The following is a 23,774-nucleotide window of genomic DNA, read 5'->3' as shown; positions in this document are numbered from 1 at the left end:
ACTCGTCTGCCCAGTGTATTGTGGACCTTGCCTTATTGAATCTTCTCAGTAAATCTTTTGAAGGAAGCATTGTCCACATGAAGCTCTCAGAGGCTGGAGCAGTGGCTGGAGGTGCAACTGAGAGGAAGGCTGGGAGGGAACTGGACCCATACCTCTCCAGAACAGGCCTGCATTCTGCCCTTCTGGGCTGAGTCTCCTCTTAGGAAGCCCCTCCTGCATCCTGCTTCAGGTTTTGTCAGCCGACCTTTGCAGAGTTACCATCCAGCAGTGTGACCCCTGAGGGTGGGACCACCTCTTCCCCATCCCTAATCCTTGCCCTCTGAGACATGGAGATGTAAGTGACCAGTCACTTAACACTGTTGTCGGCTAAGAATCAATGGAAGGGATGGAGTTGTCCTAGGCTAGGCAGTGGGAGGAATGAACTGGATATTTATATGAGCAGGTCCAGGCTTTGGGACTCTCCAGCCCTGCCCCCGGGGGACCCGAGGCAGGAGATGGAGGTAGAGGTGATGCAGTGACTGATGAGTTCTGGAGCCCCAGGTCCCTTTGTGTCTGTGGCCCCCCGCAGGTCTGTGCCCTGTTCCGGACCCCAGTTTCTAAGAAGGAAGTTGAGCAAGATGGGCTTTGAGGCAGATGTATGGGAACAGTGCCTCCTAAGTTGTCCAGTTCTGTCACCCTGCCTTCTGGCTGTGGCCCTCCAGAGTGGAGATGAACTGCCCAGGCTTTAGCACCAGATGGATCTGGGTTTGCCTCCCTGCTCTGCCACCTCTCTGAGCCTCTGTGCTCTGATATCCAAAGTGGGCCTAGCACTGGCCATTTGATAGGACCCTTGGGCGTCCAAGAGGACCCTGGCAAAGCGCTTTGTGTTTGGTAGGCACGGAGCAAGGGCTTCAGAACTGCTGGCTGATCCTGCTGCTTTAGCCGTTTGAGTGAAGCAAGTAGTCCACTCATGTATAAGAGAGAATCAAACGGAGTGACTCCGACAGCTTCAATAGCATGGGGAAGAGAGATGCTGAAAACTACGCTCAGTTACTGGGAAAGTAGCCCTTGATGAGTCATTCATCTTTTGTTTGGTCCACATAGTTCACTCCAGCTAGAAAGATTTGTGGTTTAAAGGAGAAACCAGAGAGGATGGCCTTGGACGGAGCTCCTTTGTAGGACGCACAGCTTCCTGAGGATCCTTTGCTGATAATGTTCGTGTTGTGACAGGAACCAGAATGCCATTAAATGAATGGACGGGCATTGTGGCTTTACACATGCTATACCCTTATCATGTTCAATATTACCCAATTGGTAAGTGACTATAAGAACAATAAGCACCTGGTCTGTGCCGGGCACTGTGCAGGGTGCTAGGGAAAGAGGGTATGAGATGGGCATGCCCTTGCCTTCCCAGGGTTTAGCAAAGACTGACATTTCAGCCTGAAACTGCAGCGAAGTGTGGGGGTGTTGTAAGGGGTGGTATGGGAAGCCAGGGAGACCACAGCAGGAACACCCAGCCTCGTCCTGGGATGCGGAGGGAGACAGAGGGGAGGAAGGGGGTTCTGTGTGACGTGGGGGAAGGCCCCAAGGCAAAAGAGTGTGATCCCTTGGAAAAACCGAAGGAAAGTCAGCATGACAGGAGCCTGACCTCTGCATCCAAGTGCAGCTTCTCTGAGCAGTTCGAGCAAATCCTGGAGACAGTTAAGATGTTTTGGCAGCCCTGGTGTGTGTGATCTGTGGAGGGACCCAGAAGGCTTAGAAAAGGATCAAGATTTAAAAAAAAAAAAAAAAAAGACCAGCTGCATCCCCAGGTCCCCACCTGCTTGATGTTTTCTCACTCTGTGCCCCCCTGAGCCTCAGCCTGCCCACCTGAACAAAGCGGGTAAGGTCCCAGCTTTGGCAGTGAAATCAGAGATAGGAGAGGGTATGTGAGCAGAGGAGGAGGAGGGACATCCCAGACAGTGCACAGTGAGGACCGAGGCGGGAGCAGGGCTGAATCACGAAAACACTCTACTCATGTTGACTGCGGTGTCTTTTCCTCTTTCCTCCACCTTAGCCTTCTTCTGAGATACAAGAGTAGCCTGATTGAAAAGAGGGGAAAAGCTTGGCTTCAGCCCCCAAGGATTGTTTAAAATATTAATAAAGCTCTCTTTTCATGTGTGGCTTTTTAAAAAGATTAATGGGGCAGCCAGAATTCATTTAGCTAAAGCTGTTTTTCGGTGCCTACTGTGGTGGTTAAGCAAGTAGAGCATCCTGGGCGTGGCTCTGAGCAAACAAAGGCACAGGGCTCGTGGCCCCTCGGAATCTTTCTGTCCCCACAGAGCCACGGAAGAGGGTGGCAAGAGTGTCTACCATGACGGTTAAGAATTATTGTTATTACAAATAAGACTTCGTGAGTACTGACCATTTGTGATTTTGCAGACTGTGACGGCAATCAGGACCCCTGTGATCATTTACTGGGTTTTCAGAACAGTCCTATGAGGAAGACAGCCTGTTTTCCAAAGAGTAAACTGAGGATTAGAGACTTTAAAGCTTCATCAGTGGCCCGTGGAGGAATGAAGAGATCCGATTCAGGCAGGGAGGGTAGACGGGCTGGTCTCCTTGCTAAGATAGTCACTGTCTGATTGAAATCTGTGTGTGTGTGTGTGTGTGTGTGTGAGTGTGTGAGTGTGTGTGAGTGTGTGTGTGTGAGTGTGTGTGTGTGTGAGTGTGTGTGTGTGTGTGTGTGTGTGTGTGTGTGTGTGTGAGATCAAACAGTGAAGATGAGCAGGGAAGAAAGGTACCAATAAGTAAAAACTACATCAGCCTGAGTTCGTTACTGTAATGGACAAATATGCAAAAAAACCTACTTCTTCCTGAGGGTGACGCTCAGCCTATCTATAAATATTTAGTTTATCTTCCTGCCTTTTTATGCAAAGGATTTGAGATGCCTTCAGTGATTTGTCACACACCTAGTGCAATCAGATGGAAGTAGGATACCAAGAATGAAGGTCAAGGAAGAGCAGAGACCAAACCTGCCAGCAATTCAGACCACTGGAGGTGTGCGCCTGGGCACCTGACTCAGAGTCTCATTCTGACTCAGAGCTTCTGTCATCCAGGGCAGAGAAAGAGACCCTACTGGTTTGGTCAAGGTTATGATCAGGCAGGGAGAAGTGGGCCATAGTCTTAGGGGAAATTTTATTTTATTTTATTTTATTTTATTTTATTTTATTTTATTTTATTTTATTTTATTTTATTTTATTTTTTATTTTTCGTATATATATTTTTCATTAAAGTATGGTCAGTTTACAATGTTTTGGGGAAAATTATTTTAAGTTAAATTCTTTAAAAGTGTTTCAGAGGGCATAAAAGTGATACTGAGTTAGGGTATCTTCCATAACATAGTTATGGCAACTTAGCCCTGACTGCCTGTTTCTTGTAATAAACTTGGCCAAGACTGAATACATGGAAACACATGACATGACATATGTGAATGTGCCGGGCACATAGTCAGTGGCTAACAGGTGATAGTTCCCTTCCCTGAACTCAGGCTCTCTCTTTGAGGAAATGAAAATTCAGAATGACGGGTGATCAGTGAATGTTAACTGGATATCTGTCTGTTCCTTGAACTGTGCAGGGTATGATGGGCAGTTAAAAATACATATTTTTATTTACATGACCCTGACCTTGAGAAGCTTTCCATCTAAGTGAAAAATTGCACATGCATAGAATGACTTCAAAATGACTGGAGGGTAAACTGTGGACTAAATCACAGGTGTTAGAGTAATTCAGAGAAAGGAGAACTCATCGTTGGCAGAAGCAATAGGAGGTGGCCTTTTGGGGCTTGGGGGATGGAGTGAGCTAGGTGTTGAGGGATTTGATTGGTAGAGACAAAGGAAGAGCATGCAAAGCAGGGGGAACAGCATGGACAAGACCTGGGCTGGGAAATGAATATGGTCAGAAGAGAGTAAGGATTTTTACATTGTTAATTCAAGGCGTGAGGAACTTGAAGTAAATTTGAATGGCTGGGAGATCGAGGGGGTTCTACAAGGCTTTGTAAGTCAGACAAAATACACCCAAAGTGATGGAAATAGCACGTGGGGTTTAAATCTGGCTCAAATGTGAATGGGATATTTGACCTTGGACAAGTCAGTTCTTCTCTGAGCTTCAGATTACTTTTCTTTACAAAGTTGAATTAGGTAATTCAGCTCCAAGTTATAGGGTACTCTGACTTTATTCTGTGGTAATAGGAAGCCTCTGGAAGTTCTTGAGGTGAGAAGATGGTGTGATAAAGGCAGCATGGAAGAATGTGGATTCTGAAGCTTGACTATCTGGGTTTGAATTCTAGCTGTTACACTTACTGGCTGTGCAATTTGGGCAAATTTTTGGGCAAATTTTCTCTGTGCAGCAATTTTCTCACTTGTAAAATGGGAAAATATTAATACTGCATAGGGGTTTTTCCCTGAGAATTAAATGATTTAATATATGCAAGATGCTTAGAATAGCACCTGCACATAGTATGCACTCTGTGGGCTCGCTGTTATTATTCTTACTGTGGGATGGTGTATTAGTCAGCTTTGTTCCATAGCAAACAATCCCAAAGTCACAATGGTTTTCAACAACATACATTTATTTCTTGCTCAAGCTGCATGAGGGCCTGGATTGGCTGTAGCTTTGCCCCTGGCTGCTGTGAATAGTGGCTCTGCTTGTATCTACTCACCTTGACCCAGGCTGAGGGAGCACAGAGAATGGAAGCACAAGAGACTAGAATCAACCTGAAATGCCTTTAAGAACTTCTTTTTAACTGTGGCCCTTTCATATCTGCTCATAGCCATTGGCTAAAGGAAGTCACATAATCAAGGCATGAAGTGAGGAGGAGAAGCCCAATGTTAGTCTTTCTGGAGGAGACATGAGGACTAAATGTGTACATTCTGGCTCACTAAGAGATGCTAATAAACACCTCTTGGAGCTGATAATGGGGTGGTCAGAAAGTGTAATGGATGAGTTTGGAAGAAAAGATCTGCATTGGTTCCCAGGCTGAATCAGAGTTGAGAAAGAGCATCAAATTGAGGTGTCTCACTGGGCAACTAAAACACAGAATGGGATGGGGATGAGAGGCAAGGCCCAGAGATAGAGATTAGGGACCTATGTATAAGAGGCACTGGTAGAAAATAGGAAAATGTGAGATATTCCAGCAACCAGTGGTTCTCAGCCCATGTGTTTCTGTGAGCACGGTGATGTATTGAAAAAGTCCTCTGTAGAGGTTCTGCTACATTTTGATTGGCATTCACAGTTTGTTTGTTACAACCAAGTCTACAAGTCATTCTAGTAACAGCTATCAGGTGGAGCCCTGTGTACTCACAAGCAGAACAGTGTTGAGTGGAGTCTGACTTTCTTGTGAGAAAGAGGAAGCTCTTGTAATGGAAAGGGAACGTCAGAAGACTGCCCCTTGAGCATATAAGAGAACAGGGTCAGGGTAGTGGACAGCGCCATGGTGCTGAAGAGTAAGCAAGTGCAATTAAGGAGTCATTAAAGGCCCTGTGAGATGGATACAGTCACACTGTAGTAGGGATGACAGGATAATGATTGCTGACTTGTTTGGTGTTGTTTTAGGTCTTTAATCCCATCAAGAATGCTGCAGATTTTAATACTACTTGTAAATATGTCCAGAACACAGAAAAAGTTAAGATTCATTGCCATAGAGAGATGCAAAGACCAAATCATAACTTTGTTCAAAGTGACAGAAGACAGCTCTATACTAGTGTTGGTGGTTTGGGAAGTGGAATGAGATCTAGGATGCTTCACAGAGAGACTGGTCCAGAAATCTAGAAAACAAGAGTAAACAGGTAAAAGGAGGGAAGTGATGGCTGTGGACATATGAGGTTACAGCTCCCTACTCCTTCCTTGGGCCTGTGTCCCAGGCACCTGGAACAGTCTCTCTGACCAGGCTCACCCTTTCTGGCCCTTTGCCTTTGTATAAGCTGTGATCATTGTGGAAAATCTCCCTCCTGGGGTTGGGAATTGGAAGCACTCCCACTTCAGTAACTTTGGTTTGTCCACTTGAATGTGCACACTTGGAAGACTGGGACAATGTCTGATTCTTCTCAGCAACTCCTCCGGAGCACTCTTAACGCACCGGTGACTCATGGCAGGGACTCCATACTCGGTGAGTGGATGAATAAAAACTGGACTGCAAGCTGTGCATCTCTCCTGAGTGAGGTCTTAAGACACTTTTCCATTTGACCTTCCTTAAAGAACGTCTTATGCATGGAATTAACATTTGGGTATTACCATCCAGAAGGTGATGAGGGTAACGTGAAGGGGTTTTGGAGCTGAAGAATAAAGACTTGCAAAGTGGTACTTTGACAGAGGGGAGAGAGCAGATCTGGCATATTAATGGCTTCACTTCATTTCACATTAAAAGCAAGCTTTTACAGGAGTAATCTTTCATATAAATGTTGGATCATCAAAGTGCACTTCTCCCCAGGACCTTGACTGAATAATGACTTGGTAGTAGAGCTTGGGGTCAATTCCATGGGAAAACTACGTGGATCTGATGTAGAATTGTACAAAGTAAAGAGGGGGCTGCTTGAGATTCTGTACCTGCCTCCAAATTATGCTGCCATCTATTTTATATCAGATCATATTCTTAGGCTTAAATCCTAATAAAATCTAAGCAAATATTTGATGTATACTACCTTAAAGCCGAAAGTAACCTTTTAAATTATGTAAAATTTTCTGGGTTTGTGCATTTGAGGTAGCAGGAAAGAATGTCCATTGCTTCTTCTCCACCCCCGTCCCCCTCTGGTGTTCCCCCCTTGCCTGCCTCCAATCACAGGGAGATCACCACTTTACACAGCAGTCTGCTTTACTCTTGGATAGCTCTGTTGTTGGAAAGTCTTCTGTATGTAGAGTGAGAGGCTGCCTGTTGCCCTACTTTTGGTCTCAGAATTTTCATAGTTTTCTTCCTTTTCCACATTGATATTCCTAGAAGTTCTGAAAGATATTTCTCAGTTACTTAGGATCTTTTCTTTTCCAAAACAGCCCCAGTTCTTTATTCCTCATCTAGTGCAGTTTCCAAGTACAATGTTTAGATTTTTCTCTCCTTTTTCCTTTTTCCTCTTTTCCATTTTTAATTCTTTTTACTGTCTTTTATTTCTGAGCTTGTAGAACAAAATGGGTCCAAAATAAAGCTTAAATTATTGGGCACCTTGAAACTGGTTTAAATAACTTTCCAGAGCCATAGCTTCTTTTGTGAAGCTGGTAAAATCATTAGAAGCTTTCCCCTGCTTCTTCAAATGCACAGACACAGAACATTCAGCACAAAGCATTGGGCTTCATAGGCCAGTGTTCAGTGTGTTGAGAGCTTTAACTTATTATCTTAAGTAATCCTGTGAGGTGGGTGCTTTGATTAGCTCCACTAAAAGGAAAAAAAAAAAAAAACCGAAACACACGGAGATTAAGTATCTTGCTGCAGGTCACCGGCTAAGAAGCTGTGTGGGAATAAGCTGTAGTCTCTGTGGTGAAGGATCTCACAGTCTCTTGGGGGGAAATGGACATATAAAAATGAACCGAAAGATGAATTGTCATGCACTTGTGAGACAGTGCGGACCAGAGATGCAAGCCTTGTGCCGTAGGGCGAACACCTGTTCATGGAGGCAGGACACTGCACCTGACGAGTTGGAAATCTATGGGCAGAGCAGGTGTGGCAGGAAGTCCAGTGAGTGGGCGCCACAGACAAAGGCACAGGGTGTGAAATTGCAGTTTCAAGAGTCAGAATATGGTGCAAACCCGGGAGAGGGAGGAGGCCAGGCCAGAAAGAGCCTGAGGGCATACTCTGTCTTATAAGCGAGGACAAGGTGGTGAAAGGTTTGAAGGAGAGACATGATATGGTTGCATTTGTGGGTCAGAAAAGTCATTGGCTGTCATGTGGAGGGGACAAGACAGGCAGCAGGGAGACAGGTAAGGAGGGCTGGCCTGGGCAGGTGCAGTGGGAGGTGGACATCAGCAGGTGGGTATGAGGACATTTCTGGAGCAGATGCGACAACATCTATGAAAGAGTTGAGTTTGGAGTGTGGGAGGTTAGAGAGAATCTGAAGATGAAACTGGGCACATGAATGAGATTTATCTCCCCAGGTTGCAAAGACTTTAAAATATAGGTGCTAAGCACTGTCCATGTATTAATTGTTTTAGCTTTCAAAACCTTTCTCTGCATTATCTTGGGACACTGAAGCACAGAGAGGTGAACGTGACTAAGGCACATGGTTAGTAAGTGTGAGGCCAGATTAGAACTCGGGCAGTCTGCCCTCTGCCCCTGTGTCCTTAACCAGCAGACAACATCGCCTCTTTGTTAAATGAACATTAAATGAGATAATAAGTACAGAAGTAGCCGGCTCAGGGGGCATTGCCAATGTTTATTAAGTGAATAGTTCTCGCATTTAATACCTTATCACTTAGAGCCCTTTGTAACTTTCAGAGTCCTCTAATCTGCCTTACACCCTTTCAACCGCAATTGCAGCAGCCTTATCAGGAGGGCTGGTGAGGTGCTTGGCATATGGATATGTATGGATTATTCTTGCTTATCCCCATTTTGCAAAGCAGGGAATGGAGCCTCAGACATTTTAACTAGGCATAGTGGAAAGAACACTGGGATAACCAGCAGGGGACACTGGGCTGTCACTCTATAGGTACCATGTGGTACTAGGTTCAAATCTGGGTCCACCATCTCCTGGCTGTGTGACCTTGAGTAAATCACTTGACTTGTCTGAGTTTCCTGATTTGTAGCAATAATACCCACTTCCTAAGGTGACTTAAGAATTAAAAATGAAAACCCCTTGTAATGCAGAACTGATGTTTAGTATGTACTCAGAAATATGATTTTCTTAAAGGCAACGGGTTTCTGTTCAGATTGCTTTATATAAGGTAAAAAGCAGAGACAAGGAAATGCAGAAGTAGGTCTAGACATATATACAGATTTAGCTAGCATGATCCTTCTACGGTAGCCTGAAGACCTTATCCACTCCTGGGGTCATGATAGAGGTATGTTATTTTAAAACCAGATTCTCAGCCCATCAGGGAGTTTTTCCTGAATGGCTGTCAGGTACAATGGAGCTTGAGATCACGCTGTTAAAATTGCAATTGTCATGGAAATGGCCCTGAGCTCACAGAAAAGGCCTGTAATCCATGGAGACCACCTGTATTTCTGATTCATGAAGGAGTAAAATACCACCATGTACCCTACTCATGTGTGTGGAGAACAAATGTGTGTTAATTAGATTCAGTCTCAGGCCTGTTGCCACTTCCAGGGCTACTTTCCTGGAAAGTGTAGCAAAGGGCCGCCGGCTGACAGGCTGTCCCCTGAGGCAAAACCACAGGCAAATGAGCTGGTTTCCTTTGAATCAATATGAATGTGCAGCTGCACACTGTAGGCAGCACTTGCGATGGAAATAATAGACTTTATTTCCACCATGCAGGAGGGAGAACAGAGTGCAGGGAGGCTTAATGCTGCAAGGAGCCTGTTTGGGAGATCTTGGCAGGGAACCTGGGAGGAAAGGGGCTCCATTCATTAAAGGTAGGAACAGAGTCATGGATTTGTGAAGTGTTTGAGCTAGAAAAATTTCTCAGCAATCACCGTGGCTGTGGCTTCTGGCACAGAATCTGAATAGTGTATCAATGTGCTTCGATGCAATAAATGTTGCATAACAAATAACCCTGTAATTCTGTGGCTTACAACAACAAATAGTTATTTGTTGTTCACAGGTTTGTGGGTGGCAGAGGCTCAGCACGGCTCAGCTAGATTTGTCTTCCAGCTTCTGTTCGGGTCAGGCACATTCCTCATATCTTCTCATTTGGGGACTCAGGCTGAAGGAGGCATCATTCCTTGGGTCCTGTGGTTTTCATAACTCCCAAAAATTTGAACTGAAACCCACCTCCCTCTTAAAGCTTGTGCTCAGACTGGTGCACTCACATTCACTCTCATTCTGTTGATCAAAGTGAGTCACATAGGCATACCCACAGTCGATGGGGTTGGGAGAGCCCTGCACCCACATTGGAGCATGGCAAGGGTGGGAGAGCAAGAAGAGTTGTGAAACAAGTAGCATGATCTTCCACAGAGGATCTACATCAAGAATATCTGAGGTGTTTGTTAATAGCATACGTTCCTGGCCCCATAAACTAGATCTGGCAAATGAAAATCTTTACAAAAGCACCTGGATTGGAATATTCAACAGGCAACCTCGGTGGATTTTCAGAGTTATCTAGGCTCCCGTGCCATGTTGTGAGTTGTACATACATGAGTGATGTGTGCCTGTCTGTCCTATTGAATGTTTGAGTTGCAAGCATGAGCCCTAATATCAGTGGCTTGTAGAGTTTGAAGAACTAGTAACTTTCAGAATTTAACTTGACATTTCTCTGCCTTATGAGAAAGCAATTCCACCTGTACTCAACGCAGGGACAAGCACATTTTACCAGATGAAGCTTCCTTTATCTTTTTGAGACTCATTTTCATGTTTGCTGTTTGGAGAGGACGAGATTCTTCATCTTTTCAGGAGTAACTGGTCATTTAATTTACTCTAAGGCCAGTCCCGCTGATGAATCAAGCAGCCTCATCAGAGTCTGTGTGCACCTACAGCCACAGAGGGAGCTGCCCTCTCAGTGTGAAGATCTCTGAGATCTGTTCTTGGCACTCACTCACTCACTGACCCCAGATTCCAGTGTCTGCATTAGTGAAGCCCTGTAGGAGAGGGAACATGAGGGTATCACGTGCCCTCCCCCCATCTTCCTGGGGTGGGATAATTAGAGTATTGAACGGTTGGCACCAAGAGTTAAAAGTACTTGAAACCATCTACAGACATTGTGAAACAGAATCCATGACTATTTTTGCTCTCTAGGAACGTAAATATTACAGATATGCGGGTAAGCTGAGAAAGAAAAGCGGTGAGGAGCTCCAGAGCTGGATGAGGTAGAATGGAGAGGGATCTTCAGTGTCCCAGGGTTTGGGGAAACCTTGCTGTCCCAGCGCCCAGTTGCGTTTCAGAACCACGGACAGCGCACCCACTTTGCGCTGTAGTCTCCTTGTTGACTGCACGGAACGTGGAACTTTCAGAACACCGTGTCTGTGTGTAGTCTCCTTACTTCGCTGGACTGCTCCCCTTCTCCATTTTTTTGGCCTCATGAACTTATCAATTTCAGAATCCAGCTCAAATGTGCCCTCCTTGATGACATAGTCACTGTCTTTCTCAGTCTCTGTAATGACAGCTTTCGTTCTCTGCTGTTTTCCAGATAGCCAAGGTTGCTAAACTAGTGATTTGGGGTAAGTGTTGGTTTGGTGAGACTACCACCTTTTTTCTTCCTTCTAAGTCTCCCCAGACCTGAATGGGCTTTCTGTTCCTCTGACTTTGCAATGGAAATACAGACTTTCTTCCCACCATGCAGGAGGGAGAAACAGAGTGCAGGGAGGCTTAATGCTTTGCTCTGGGGTAGACAGTGATGCAAAAAGTGCGCAGTGATCCACACCTCCCCTGCCAGCTGAAGCTGACTGTTGTTTATTTTGCTGTTGTGTGGGTAAGAGTGTCTGAAGCTTTAACAGCTAGTTTTTGTAAGCAGTGCTCAACATGGGCTTAATATTTGTGAAGAGAGCAAAGGCATCCTGCCAACCCCTCCCGGTTGGAGCTGGAGTGGAGATAATTGCAGGTTTGGAGAAGAGGGCCTTCCCGTCTCTGGGTTGCTCCTCTGACTCCAGGGCGTTTGGCAGTAGAGACACGATGACTGCCCAGCACCAAGGCTTAGGTGGGCCCCTTGTGAGGATGCCTTTCAGCCTCATCTGTATTGTACAGGCTTCGCACTAAGCAAGCTTCTATTCCCAGGCTTTCAGAGAGTTTTAAAAGCAGAAAAGAGAGGTTTCTGATGTCAGTCTATCCTTTCCTCCTTTTTTCTTTGTTTCTCACCTCCCCACTTCCTTCCTTTCTTTCTTCCCTCTTTTCCTTCATTTTTCCCACCCTCTTAATCACTCTTTTATCTCACTCTGCTGTTCTCTCCTCACTCCTTTTGTCTTTTCAAACATTCTCTTTCTTCTCTTTCCCTCTCCCCTTCCTCCTGTCTGTCACCTCTTTTCCTCCCACTCAGCAGAGATTTGCTAAAAATTGTGTGAAGTCCCTGGTTGGTCCCTGGGGATTTGGAGATGACTCACACAGATAAATCCTGGCTGTGGAGGGGCATCTAGCACAGCAGGAGATGAGCACATGAGCAATGGTGTGTGGATGTGAAGTGATGACTCTTGTGGGAGGAGGGCGTGCAAGGGGCAACAGGGGCTGGGGGAGGCATCCCAAAGTCTCCACTGGGGGGAGTCCAGTGCTACCAGAAAGACCGACCATGTAGAGAATCTGGTATTTTGCTTTTTCACCAAACATTTTATTGTCTAGCAATATTGTTTATACTTAAAAACTCCTGGGGAATATTTTAGTAGCTTAGGTGAGGTTATAGGACTGTAATTAACTCTGGTTTATCTCTTTGTGTAGAATTCCTTGACCCTGTTGGGGATATTTTCCTGAGGACAAATTCCCAGTACTAAATTTCTAGGTTTAAAGTCGTGAACAATTTTAAGGGCCTTGGTTCATTTTGTCAACTTGGCTGACACTTACTCCTAGTGAGAAATCCCAGCTTTGAGGAAAGCGTGAAGATTATCAGTTTCCCTTCTTCCACTTCTGCCCAGTTTTTAGGTGATGTCTCAGTTCAGAAACTGTATGTTGGAGTTACTCCTGATGTATCCCTTCCACTACCATTGTGAGCAGCCCAGACTCCCCTCTGTTCATGGCGTTAGAGTCCCCGTGAGCTGGTGCCTACGTACCTGGCCAGGTTCCCCACACCAAGGTCACCTTTCAGCTGGAGGAAACCACTTACCCAAGTATGCCAGGCTCCTCCCAACCGACGCCTTTCACCCTGCCATTCGTTCTCTCTGCATCTCTTCTCTTCTTTGCCATGTGGCTAATTCCTACTCATTCTTCAAGCTCAGAACAAGCGTGATTCCCCCGGTAGGGCTGGAGTGGAGGCCTCCTCTGAGCTCCCATCACCCCTGCACTCCTCTCTGTCCCAGCCCTTCCCACACTGGAGTGCAAAGGTCTCTTGATGGCTCAGTCTCCACTGGCCTGAGAACCCTGAAGGACAAGAACTATTTCTTTTAGCCACATATGCTCTTTCCTTAAGCAAATATTTATTGCTTGTAGTTCCTTCTACAGAAAATGGCAAAGAATAAACAATGTGTAACGCCGTTGAGTATTCACCAGTGACAGGCTGGGGCTAAGCATTTTACATACATACCCCGGGGGTTCTCCCGGTAGCCCTATGAGGCGAGAACGATTATCCCCATTTTGTAGATGAGGAAACTGAGGCTCCGAGAGGTGAGGTCACATGGATAACAAGTGGGCAGGGATTGGAAGCTGCACCTGTCTGACTCTGGACATTTTGTTCTTACACAGTATTGATCCAAGGACATGAGCCGTGCTGAGCGTAAGTCGCTTTAGGTCACTGCTGTCACTGTGGAATGAATGGGCAGTCTCTGACATATTCTGGCTGTTTAATTTGTGTTGAATTTTTAATAGAATATTTCATTTCCTTCAAGGTATTTAGCGGTGATCTTTGTACAGAGTTTGTCATTGTTCATCTCTGCCAACTGCCCCTTGTGGCAGTCCAGGGACAGGCAGGGGAGAGTTACTTTCTTTCAAATGTGTGACTTTCATTTTATTAAATCCTTAAAAATTACGTACCATAAAATTCACTGTTTTCAGTGTACATCTCTTTGGGATTTTTCACTGACATTTCCTGCATGAAGAAAGGGAGCCCTAGGGAGCTAGGTTGTCATGTTATTTCTAAATCTGATGGTGAAAATGCTTAAAAATGTGACAGAAGTGTGTTTGATGGTGCGAACACTGGACAGGAAGTTGTAAGTTAGGAAGCCTTGGGTCTGACCTTCGTCCCTATTGGTTGTGTGAATTTGGGAAGTCATCCCATCTTCAGGCCGTGTATCCACCTGAGGTCAGATCAGACGTCAATTCCACAAGAACCGTTCATGCAAACAGGCATGGAGAGCATCGCTCTTGTAAAGCGCATTTCCTCTGATGTCGTCTGAGGAAAAGTGTCCTTGTCAAATGTTCCACAAAATGAAAGAGTCTAAGTTTAGAAAGGATCAAACTCAGTTTTCCTCTTGAATATTCATTCACATTGCACATCAGTGGAGTAAAGGATCTGGGAATTGCTGTCATGAGAATGATCTTTGCTTCTCTTTAACCTAGATTTTTGTAAACTCACTACACCTGGGAATTGCCTCTTAGATCAACATCTACTACAACCCCTCTGGGCTGGAGTTCTAAAGGACATGGTTTTGAAAGTGCCCATTGAAAGGGAAAACAGTGCAAATTTTAGGGAAGAGAAGGAAAAGGTCATATCAGCTCTTGCTTTCTTGTGGCTGTGTGTGTGTGTGTGTGTGAGAGAGAGAGATACGCTGGTTCCTGAGAACAGCAAGAGCTGGGACCTGTGGTAGCCGTGCACAGCATCTGCTGGTAGCTGGCGGAGGCGGGGTGCATGGATATGAACATCTGATTCCAGGAGCAGAGCAGGGCGGGGCTGATCTTCTGACGCACGGCACATTAAATACCACCTTTCGGGATTAGCCTGGAAAGCCCTTTATCAAACGTGATGAGGTGACGGCTGCCTGCGGGAGGCCGTGTTCCAGAAACCAGGCACCAGCTGCCACTGACTCCTGTTTCCCTTCTTTCTGGTGCCCGGGGAAGCCTGCACACCAGCGTGTCTCTCCTCCTGTGTATGCAGAGCCACGCCCCTTTCCCTGGGTCCTGGAATATCCCAGAGGCCACGCTGAGTTCCCTCCCTGGGGATGCACAAATGGTGACTGGCTTCTATCTTGTGGATAAGAGGCAGGGTGTGGGGCCTGGAAGTGACTGGGCTTGAAGCCGCCTCCTCCAGAGACCCTCCTCCTGGAGAACAGGACATGCTGGTTCCAGCTCCTCTTCCTTGGCTCATGGCTCACGGTTCTTGTCTCCTGGCAGTGATGCCTTTTCTCTCCGTCTTCAGCCATTTATCCTTTGAGAGTCATTTCAGGCATCCATTCGTCCATCCATCCATCCATCCATCTGGCCAGGCTGTGTCCAAGGTAGTGGAGATATAGCAGTGAAGGAAACAGATGAAATCTCTACCCCCATGGCGCTGAGTCTCTTAAGGAGCTGCAGGGACAGCTCTAGGTGGCACCATCTGTCTGCATCAGCGTGTATGCAGTTGGTCTGCTGTGAGTTGTGCCTGTGGGATTACACACCGAGCTCTGATGTCAGTGGGGCAAGTCACATTTTAGGCGGACACGTAAATATACGACAGGTTAGATGCACCGTATGAAGCACTGCGGAAACATCAGGTGGGTAAGGGGTGTGGGGTCTGCAGGTGGGGCAGCCACGGTGGGGGCTCTCAGGTGAGTAACCCTGAGCAGAGACCTGAAGCAAGTCAGAGAGTGCGCTTTGCCAAGATGGTCGGGTTCCAGATGAAGTAGCGTCTCACTGACTTGGTGAACATCACTCTGAGGGGAATATACCAATGCAAGGAGCCACCAGATGGTTCTGAGCATCAGGCTGCCTGCTTTGTTTCTGCTCAGCAAGCCTTTCCTGATCCTTAGTTTGGGTGAAACCCTTCTTTTCCGGGCTTCTGCAGCATCATCTGCCTTCCTCTCATGGCTGATACCACGGGACCACTGGGACCAATCTGAGGTGCATTCTAGCTCTAGAAGTTTCCTCAGAGGGTCCTGATCCAGCTGCTCAGAGCATTAGCCAGATCGGAGTGTACCCTGTGTTAGATTTCCACGCCTGCCTCCCTCTGCCCACTTCCTCACTCTGTTTCGTGGAATCACCTCCCGGAATCACTGCTGCCTCTAAATCCTTGTCTCAGGCTCCATTTTCAGGAGAACCTGTGCAGGACACCTCCTCAGAAGCGGCGGCTGTGAATCGTACCATCTGTTCACTGTCTCTCTTCCTGCCTGAGGGGTGGGGCTGAAGGGCACAGGCTGTGTTCTATCCATCACCACATCTTTCGCTAGGAGACAGTAGAAATAGTGAACATGCACATGGCAAAAAAATTCTCAGCCTCCCAGAAATGCAAATTAACAAATATGAATGATAACCAAGGATGCTTGGCCATCTCATGATGGAGAATTGGGGACGTACTTTTGCAAAGCAATCTGGTTATATTTCTCAAGGGCCACAAACAAGGTTTATACTGTTTGACCAGTTGTTAAACTTCTGAGAATTTAGCCTAAAAAATAGTCCAAATTAAGGGGAAAACTTTGTGCACAAAGATGTTCACTGTAGCAATATGTATCATTGTGAAACAGTGAAAAAAACAGTGGGGGAGCAGTTAGACAATTTATTGTGTATCCGTAAAGTGGACTATCTTGTAGCCATTTGAACATGGTTATGCAGAACATGGAATAACTTGGGATAGGCTGACGGTAAAACGGTAAAAAGCAAAAAGGACACAATTGTATGGTTTTTTCGCTCCTAGAGTTTGCTGCATCCTTTGCAGCCTCTGGGCCTTGGCACACCCGTTCTTTCTGCCCAGGCACTCAGCACTCACCTGAATTATTTTCTAGATGTGAGCTTGCCTTGCCTGACCCCCACTACGATTGGCAGCCCTTTCATTTTGCTCCCGTGGTGGACACCCTGTGCTTGTCCTCTTGTGGAATCTCTCAAGTCCCGTGATTGGTTAAACCTCTGCCTCTCCCTGATCATCTCCAGGAAAGCACCTTTTACCCTGGTTACTCTAGGCTCCTCCCTGGGCTTGGAGCCGAGGCAACTGGCCAGTATGACGGGTGCACGGACAAGTGAATGGATACGTGCGCAAGGATGGAAATACAGGGAAATGGGAGCAAAACATGAGAACAACAATGGGAGGTTTTTCTGGAAGAGTTGCATTTAGTTTTTAGTCATTTAATTCTCTTTTAAAATGTCCCTAAATTGGGTTTGTTCTATTCAATAATACTGCTGTAAGAGAAATTCTTAGTCTACAAATGGCCTGGTTTCTTCAACAAATGAAAGACAGTAAGGGCGGAGGGGCTAGCACTGATTTTTAACAGACTGTAGAGAATTGTGGACCAGGTGCAGTTTGGACGTTGGGTAGATCCTGATTCCAACCAGCCCACTCTAAAAGGACGTATTTGAGAAAATCAAGTAAAATTGAATGTGGTCTGACTATTAACTGACATGAAAGAATTGATGTTAATTGGGTTTATTGGGATAACGGATTGTGATTATGTTCATCTAAAAACTCCTAACAGAGATTATAAACTGAAGTATGTATAGGTGAAATGATGTGATATTTGGGCTTTAAAATATTTCAGCAAAAAAAAAAAAAAAAGCCGAAGTGTCGGAGGGGGGAGGTAGGTGATATTAGAATGCTGAAGTATTGAAAGCATCTGGGTGATGGCTGTGAGGGGGCTCTTTATGCCTTATCTTCCCTTTAGAAACGATTTAAACTTTCTATGTTAAAAGTTAGAAAGAACAAAAACATTTCCTGGCTTTTCTTTAATGACACTACTTTGCTTGGCTTTTCAGAGTGACCGGCTCCTCATCAAAGGCGGACGGATCATTAACGATGACCAGTCCTTCTATGCCGACGTCTACCTGGAAGACGGACTCATAAAGTGGGTTGACTAAACAGACCTTTTAAGAAGCCCACCCCGCTAGGCTGCCCAGCCCTTAGCGGGGACGGAAGGCTGGCGCTCTGCCCCAGAATGAATGGGATGGCTCCTGTGACTCCCAGGGGTGGGGAGATTTGTGGGGGCGCTCACCGTGGGTGGAGAAGGGGCTTGTGTTTGCCGTGTGCCCCGTGCCCCATGCCTGCTCCCTGCCACGGTGCTCAGGCGGGCCACCCGGCCCGCAGGGGCCGTCAAGTTCACACGCTGGCCACTCTTCCGCTCTTAGAGGAGATGGCGGGCCGCTGAGGTTCACTGGCTGCTCCATGTTGCAGAATGAGTTAGGGGCAAGGACTGGATTCCAACCTAGTACGTCTGCCTGAATTCATATCTCTTTCCCCCACCTGCCCACAATTTCTGGAATTGGGTTGAGCGGGCCAGGAGAGAAAGGAGGAAGGCCTGTCCTCCAGGCCGAGCTTTGGCATTCAGTGGGACTGCAGCTGTCCATTGCCTTCTCCCCATCGGCTGCCTCTCCCGCCCTGCTGTGACATCCCAGGTGTGTTAGCTCGGGCCACCATAACACAATACCCCGGACTGTTCAGGTCATGCAACAAATTTCTCTCTCACATTTCTGGAGGCTGGAAGCCCTGGGTCAGGTGCCAGCAGGGTGGCTTCTCCTGAGGCCTCTCTTCCTGACTGGCAGACAGCCGTCTTCCTGCTGTGTCTTTGCGTGGCCTTTCCTCTGTGTGTGTGTGAAAGCTCTGCTTTTTCTTCCTCTCATAAGGACATCAGCCCTCTTGGATTAGGACCCTCACTCCCACGGCCTCATTTTAACTTAATTATCTCTTTAGAGGTCTTGTCTCCAAACACAGTCACATTCTGAGATGTGGGAGTTTGAGTTTCAATATGTGGATCTGAGGGACAGAATTCAGTTGGTAACACAAGACAGCGGTTTTTACGTGGCTTCCACGTGCCGCAGTCTGCCGCCCGGCCTCTCTCCCCGCAGCCGGGCGGAGTGGAGTGGGAGGGTGTCTCGGGATCCGGCTTGGCAACTGGAACTAGAAGGAAGGGCAAAGAGGGCGTGAGCGAGGCCAAGTTCAAACAGGAATGGGGTCTATTGGTGGGACTGTCTGGGGCCACGTGTGCGCTGATGATGGTGATGATTAAGGTGAGGAGGAGGAGAGGGAGGAGGGGGAGGAGGAGGAGGAGGAAGAGGAGGTAGAGGAGGAAGAGGGGCTGTGGATTGTCCTGCGCATTAAGAGACCATCTGCGCAGAGAGCCCTGTGAGGCGAGGGTACCCAGGGCAGCATGGAGCCCTTCCCTGCCTCCCTCTGCCTATCTCCCCACCCCCAGTCCCAGGTCTGACCACTTTGAGTCCAGCTCAGACCTCACCTTCTCCGTTCATCCCCTCCCCTCCCCCAGCTCCTTCTCTCCAGCTGCACTGAAAACTGGCACCAGGCAGCTCTCACCTGGGAACCTTGCACCAGAGATCCTCCCCCGAAATGCCTTGCCCTTCCCCCTACTCTCCTTTCGTCCCTCTGCCCTGCAACTCCTATTTATCCTGTGGACCCAACTTGTGTGGCTCCTCCTCCAGGAAGCCTTCTGGAGCCCCAGTTGCCCCCCTCCCTTGTGCTGATCCCTTGCCGTGTGCCACTGTTGGTCACAGCACTCCTCAGGCTCCTGACCAGGGGTCTTGCTTTATTGCCACCCAGCCTGGGACCTGGCGCAGTGCCAGGGGTGGGGTATAGGACCCCAGGTGTTGATGAAGTGAGTGTAACAGACAAACTTTGACACATCAGATGGTGGGGACCTCAGTCTCAGCCACGGCACAGCCTGGAACCAGAAAGCGGATAAAGGCAGATGATCGGCTGGGGGTAATATGCATCCAGAAGTGAGGGTTCGAAGTCACCACTGCTTAGATGAGGCACAGGTGGTCTGGGCTGAGCGTTCTGGGGTCCTGGGTGAGTTGACGCTGAGAACCCTTTCACGGGACCACCATTCCCACCAGCCACACGTGCTTGGAGGTTAGAAGGCTTGCAATCCAGGACATGTGCAGATGGAACAAGTCCTCATCAGTTGGGCTGCATTTATTAAGTGCTTGCTGTACGTGTGAACACCTGGAGCCTTAGGGCTCACCATCCAGGGTGTTCAGGAAATACGCAGTTTCCGTAAGTCGAGTATTTGTCAGCTCCTCCTGGTGGGAGATGCCTCTAATCTTAACCCTGTTGCTGAAAATCTTTCTAAGCCCTCGTGTTGTCGCTTTCCCCTCCTGTTAAGCAGAGAGTGTGACTGAATGCCTCGCAGGATCGTTGGATAATCCCGGGGGGCACAATCCCAACTCGCGAGAAGTAGGTGTGGAAGGAGGGAGAGCCCGAGGGACCACCGGGCGTGAGGAGGCTGGGTTACCTCCCTTCACTTTGATTAAACCCCCAGAATCCTCTCATTTTGAGGCCATTTGTCAAGTTTTCCTAAAAGCTGTTGAGCTGTGTTTGTGCAGAATCTATTGTGAGCCACTGAGGGTTCCATCCAGTTTGGATAGTCAAGTGCTGACGACGGAGGGCCATTTTTCTGAATGGTGGTGAGGGCGGTGCTGGGGTCGGGCAGGTGCCTGGCTGATCCTCTGAGCTCCCCTTGTCTCCTCTCCTTCCATGCGCACTCTGCTGAGAACTGTTCGGGGAGTCTTCCTCCTGATTCTTCGGGGGTTCACTGGGGGATCCAGTTTGGGGAGAATCTGCTGCTTCTGCAGAAGGGAAGCAGGGAGGCAGTTGAGCTTGGTGGGCAGAATCTGATATCAGACTTGGGGAGACGGGGCTTGAACCCAGACCCAACACTGACTCGCTGTGCAGCCTCGGACAAGTCACCACACCGCTCTGAGTTCCGATTTCCTCTTTTGCAAAATGTGAATACTTCCTCTCTCACAGGTTGTTGGCAAGAGATTAGAGGAGGAGGGTAAAGAGAGACAACGATCTGCCTGCTAAGAATGGCCCCGACAATAGAACTCATCCCCGCAGCACAGCGACCGAGTCATAGATCCGGATCAGACTGGCGGTGACTCCACTGATTCCTGTGTGGAGGGCTGTGCCGAGTGCCTGCGCACGTGCCCATTCCGATCGAGCAGTGGCATTTCTTTGCCAGCGCTGTGCATTCTGAACATCACCCCGTCTTCCCTAAAAGCTAGTGCGAGCACAAATGAGGCCGTGAAGTGCTTGGGAGAGTGTCCTTTGGTCGGTGCTTTTTAGCAGTTCACCACTCTTGTTTTAAAGCTTGATTGAGGGTGACTTCCCTGAACCACTTCCCTTCAGCTCCTGGCATTGGCCATGACCTTGGAGATGGACGGTGGGAGCACTGGACGAGATTCTGTACGTGAAGATGGGAGTGATGGCCGGAGGGGGACTGGCGATCAGAGGCGGCAGGTGTACTGGCGGCGAAAGTGGCAGAACGCTGACTTTCCCGGGGGCTCCCCAGGGCCCCGGCGCTGCGCTCTGACTAGACTGGCTTCCGGTTTCAGGGCAGACAGTGTGTGATGCCCCAGGTCTGTGGGAGAGCCCCCAAGGAGAGCCCTGGCGCCTTTGTGCCCCGACCTGCCTGGACCAGCCGAGCCCGGGGTCCAGGAGAGCGGGGAGCTTCTGCTTCTGCACCTGTGTGCGGATTCTGCCTGGGGCCTGGCACTGTGCTCCCCAAAGCTGCGTTTTCCTGTGTCTTCATTACTGATGTTTATCTAATTTAGAAAAACTCATACTGGAGGCAAATCCCAAGAGTTCAGAACTGGATTTCTTTTTTTTTTTCCATAAAAATTGCTCACGGTCAGCTGGTCTCCGCCAGGCCCTGGCCCTGGAGGGAGGCGGCTGCATCTGCCCTGGGCCGGCTGAGCCCCCCCGCTGCCCCCTGGAGATGCCCCCTGACTCCGGTTCCCACAGATAAGACACAGCTGACCCCACAGGGGTGAGGCTTTGAAATTCTTAGGCTCCTCCTGCTTCCCCAGCTTCTGGAGTCTTCCCTCCTCCTAGGGGAAGTTTGCAGGCGCCAAGCACAGGAGGGCGGGTCCGTGTGTTCAGGGAAGCCCTGCCGCCGCCAGTGATTCCCCTGTGGCAGGTTTTGAGGTGTTCGCGGCCGGGAGGATAAGTGGCTTCCCTGAGGCTGGTGCTCACGACGGTTTCAAATGAGGGCCCGGCTGGCCTGTCTGTATCGTTTTCCCAGGGCTGACAGAACAAAGTCCCCGAACTGCGAGGCGTAAACAAGAGAGAGTTATTGCTCACAGTCCTGAAGGCGGGGTGTCTGAGGTCAGGATGCAGGCAGGCTGGCTTTTCCAGCGGCCTCCCTCCTGGCCTTGTAGGCGGCCGTCTTCTTCCCGTGTCCTCTCGTGGTCTTTCTCGGCATGTCTGCGTCCTAATCGCTTCTTCTGCTAAGGACACCTGTCAGGTTGGATCAGGCCCCACCCTAACAACCTCATTTTAACTTAATGACCTCTTTGAAGGCCGTCTCTCCAAATATAGTTGCATCCTGAAGTGCTGGGGGTTGGGACTTCAACATATGGATTTTGGAGAGTCGGAATTGACCCTGTAGCCCTGTCTCTACAGACTTGCCAAGCTCAGGGAACTTCCCACTCTCTCACTTCCCTTGCTCACCTCTGTGTCCCCAGGGCAGTTGCCAAATGTGTGTGAAGTTCTCTGAGTGACAGGCTGTTCCAAGAAGCTTTGCCGCTTGATGCAGATACTGGTCTCGCTGCTGCTCAATTCAGCTCTCCTACTGCCTGCCCCTGGCAGCCCTTCCAGATAACCAGGCTGCTGGAACGGCCCACCCTGGGCTCCCTGCCCGCCCTCCTGAACTGGATAGTAACCGTCTGCTTACGTGCCTTTCCTCCTCGCTAGGCTGGGAGCCCCTGGAGGGCAGGGACCCTGCCTGAGTTATCTCTGTCCACGCACTGCCCTGCAGAGCATCCGTCTCAGAAATGTGTATCTAATGGAACTGAAGCTGCAGAGTTGGCCGCCATTTTGTTTTCCTTTTAAGAACCAAAGGCCGTCTCTGTTGTTTGTCTCCAGACAAATCGGGGAGAACTTGATCGTTCCCGGTGGAGTGAAGACCATCGAGGCCAACGGGCGGATGGTTGTTCCTGGAGGTATTGATGTCAACACGTACCTGCAGAAGCCCTCCCAGGGGATGACGGCCGCCGACGACTTCTTCCAGGGCACCAAGGCAGCGCTGGCCGGCGGGACCACGATGATCAGTGAGTCATACCCTGGCCTTAGGACAGAGGCTGTGACTTCTCTTCCACATCCCCAGCATCTTGAGTGACACCAAGAATTTTGCTTAAGGGCCCTGATGTGCAAGTGGCTAAAGTCTGGGAACTCGTGGTGTAGGTATTATTATGACAGATGGTGAAGTAGAGGCTCAGAAAGATGAGAGAAGTTGCTGAAGGCTACACAGCTGGGAAGTGGTTGTATTCGTCAGTAATGCCGTGATAATGCTGCATGACAGACAGTCCCCAAACTTGAAGCAACACTTGTTTTTCTTATTCAAGGGTCTGTGGGGATAGGAGGAGGGCTGGAGTGGGTTTGCTTCAGGCTGTGGGTTGAGTTTGGGGAGGGCACCATGGGTCTCTCATTCTGGAACCAATGACCAGTGCAGCTATGCTCTGCTCCCAGTGGATGGCACAAGTGTAAGAGGGTCTGGCAGAAACTTGCTACTCCTCTTAGCACCTCTTGTCTTCACCTACACACTGTGACTTCTGCCTTCATTCTGTTGGCCAGAGCAAGTCGCACGGCCAAGCCCAAAGTCCCTAAAATCGCATCCTGGCCACCGTGAACCATGGTGAGGGTAGGGAGGGAAGGAGGAACTGTGGACAGATAATGCCGTCTACCACAGTGCTCTGTCTGGGATGCTGGACTCTTCCTCTGCTGCCCTTTGTAGCCAGATTGTTGCATTTTTTTAATAGCTGCTTTTGTTTGGATTCCATATTAATAAGCAACTTTTAAAATTGAAGTATAGTCAATTTACAGTGTTGTATTCATTTTTCGTTTATAGCATAGTGATCCAGTTATACGGATATATATATATTCCTTTTCATATTTTTTTTCATTTTAGGTTACTACATGATACTGAATATAGTTCCTGTGCTACCCAATAAGACCTTGTTGTT

At 48.2% G+C, this 23,774-nt stretch overlaps 1 protein-coding gene across 2 annotated transcripts in view; it reads left to right on the top strand.

Moving 5' to 3' along the window:
• Positions 1 to 23,774, top strand: part of CRMP1 (collapsin response mediator protein 1) — a 67,789-nt gene that overhangs the window by 5,724 nt on the left and 38,291 nt on the right. For both annotated transcript variants that reach the window (XM_031437604.2, XM_064488192.1), the window contains exons 2-3: positions 17,559 to 17,647; positions 22,678 to 22,862. In XM_031437604.2, coding sequence (XP_031293464.2) covers positions 17,559 to 17,647; positions 22,678 to 22,862 — 274 coding nt within the window. The remainder of the gene's footprint in view (positions 1 to 17,558; positions 17,648 to 22,677; positions 22,863 to 23,774) is intronic.

The sequence above is a fragment of the Camelus dromedarius genome, chromosome 1 (genome assembly GCF_036321535.1).
Source record: "Camelus dromedarius isolate mCamDro1 chromosome 1, mCamDro1.pat, whole genome shotgun sequence".
Lineage (NCBI taxonomy): Eukaryota > Metazoa > Chordata > Mammalia > Artiodactyla > Camelidae > Camelus > Camelus dromedarius.
This window is presented reverse-complemented; position numbering and strand designations above follow the sequence as displayed.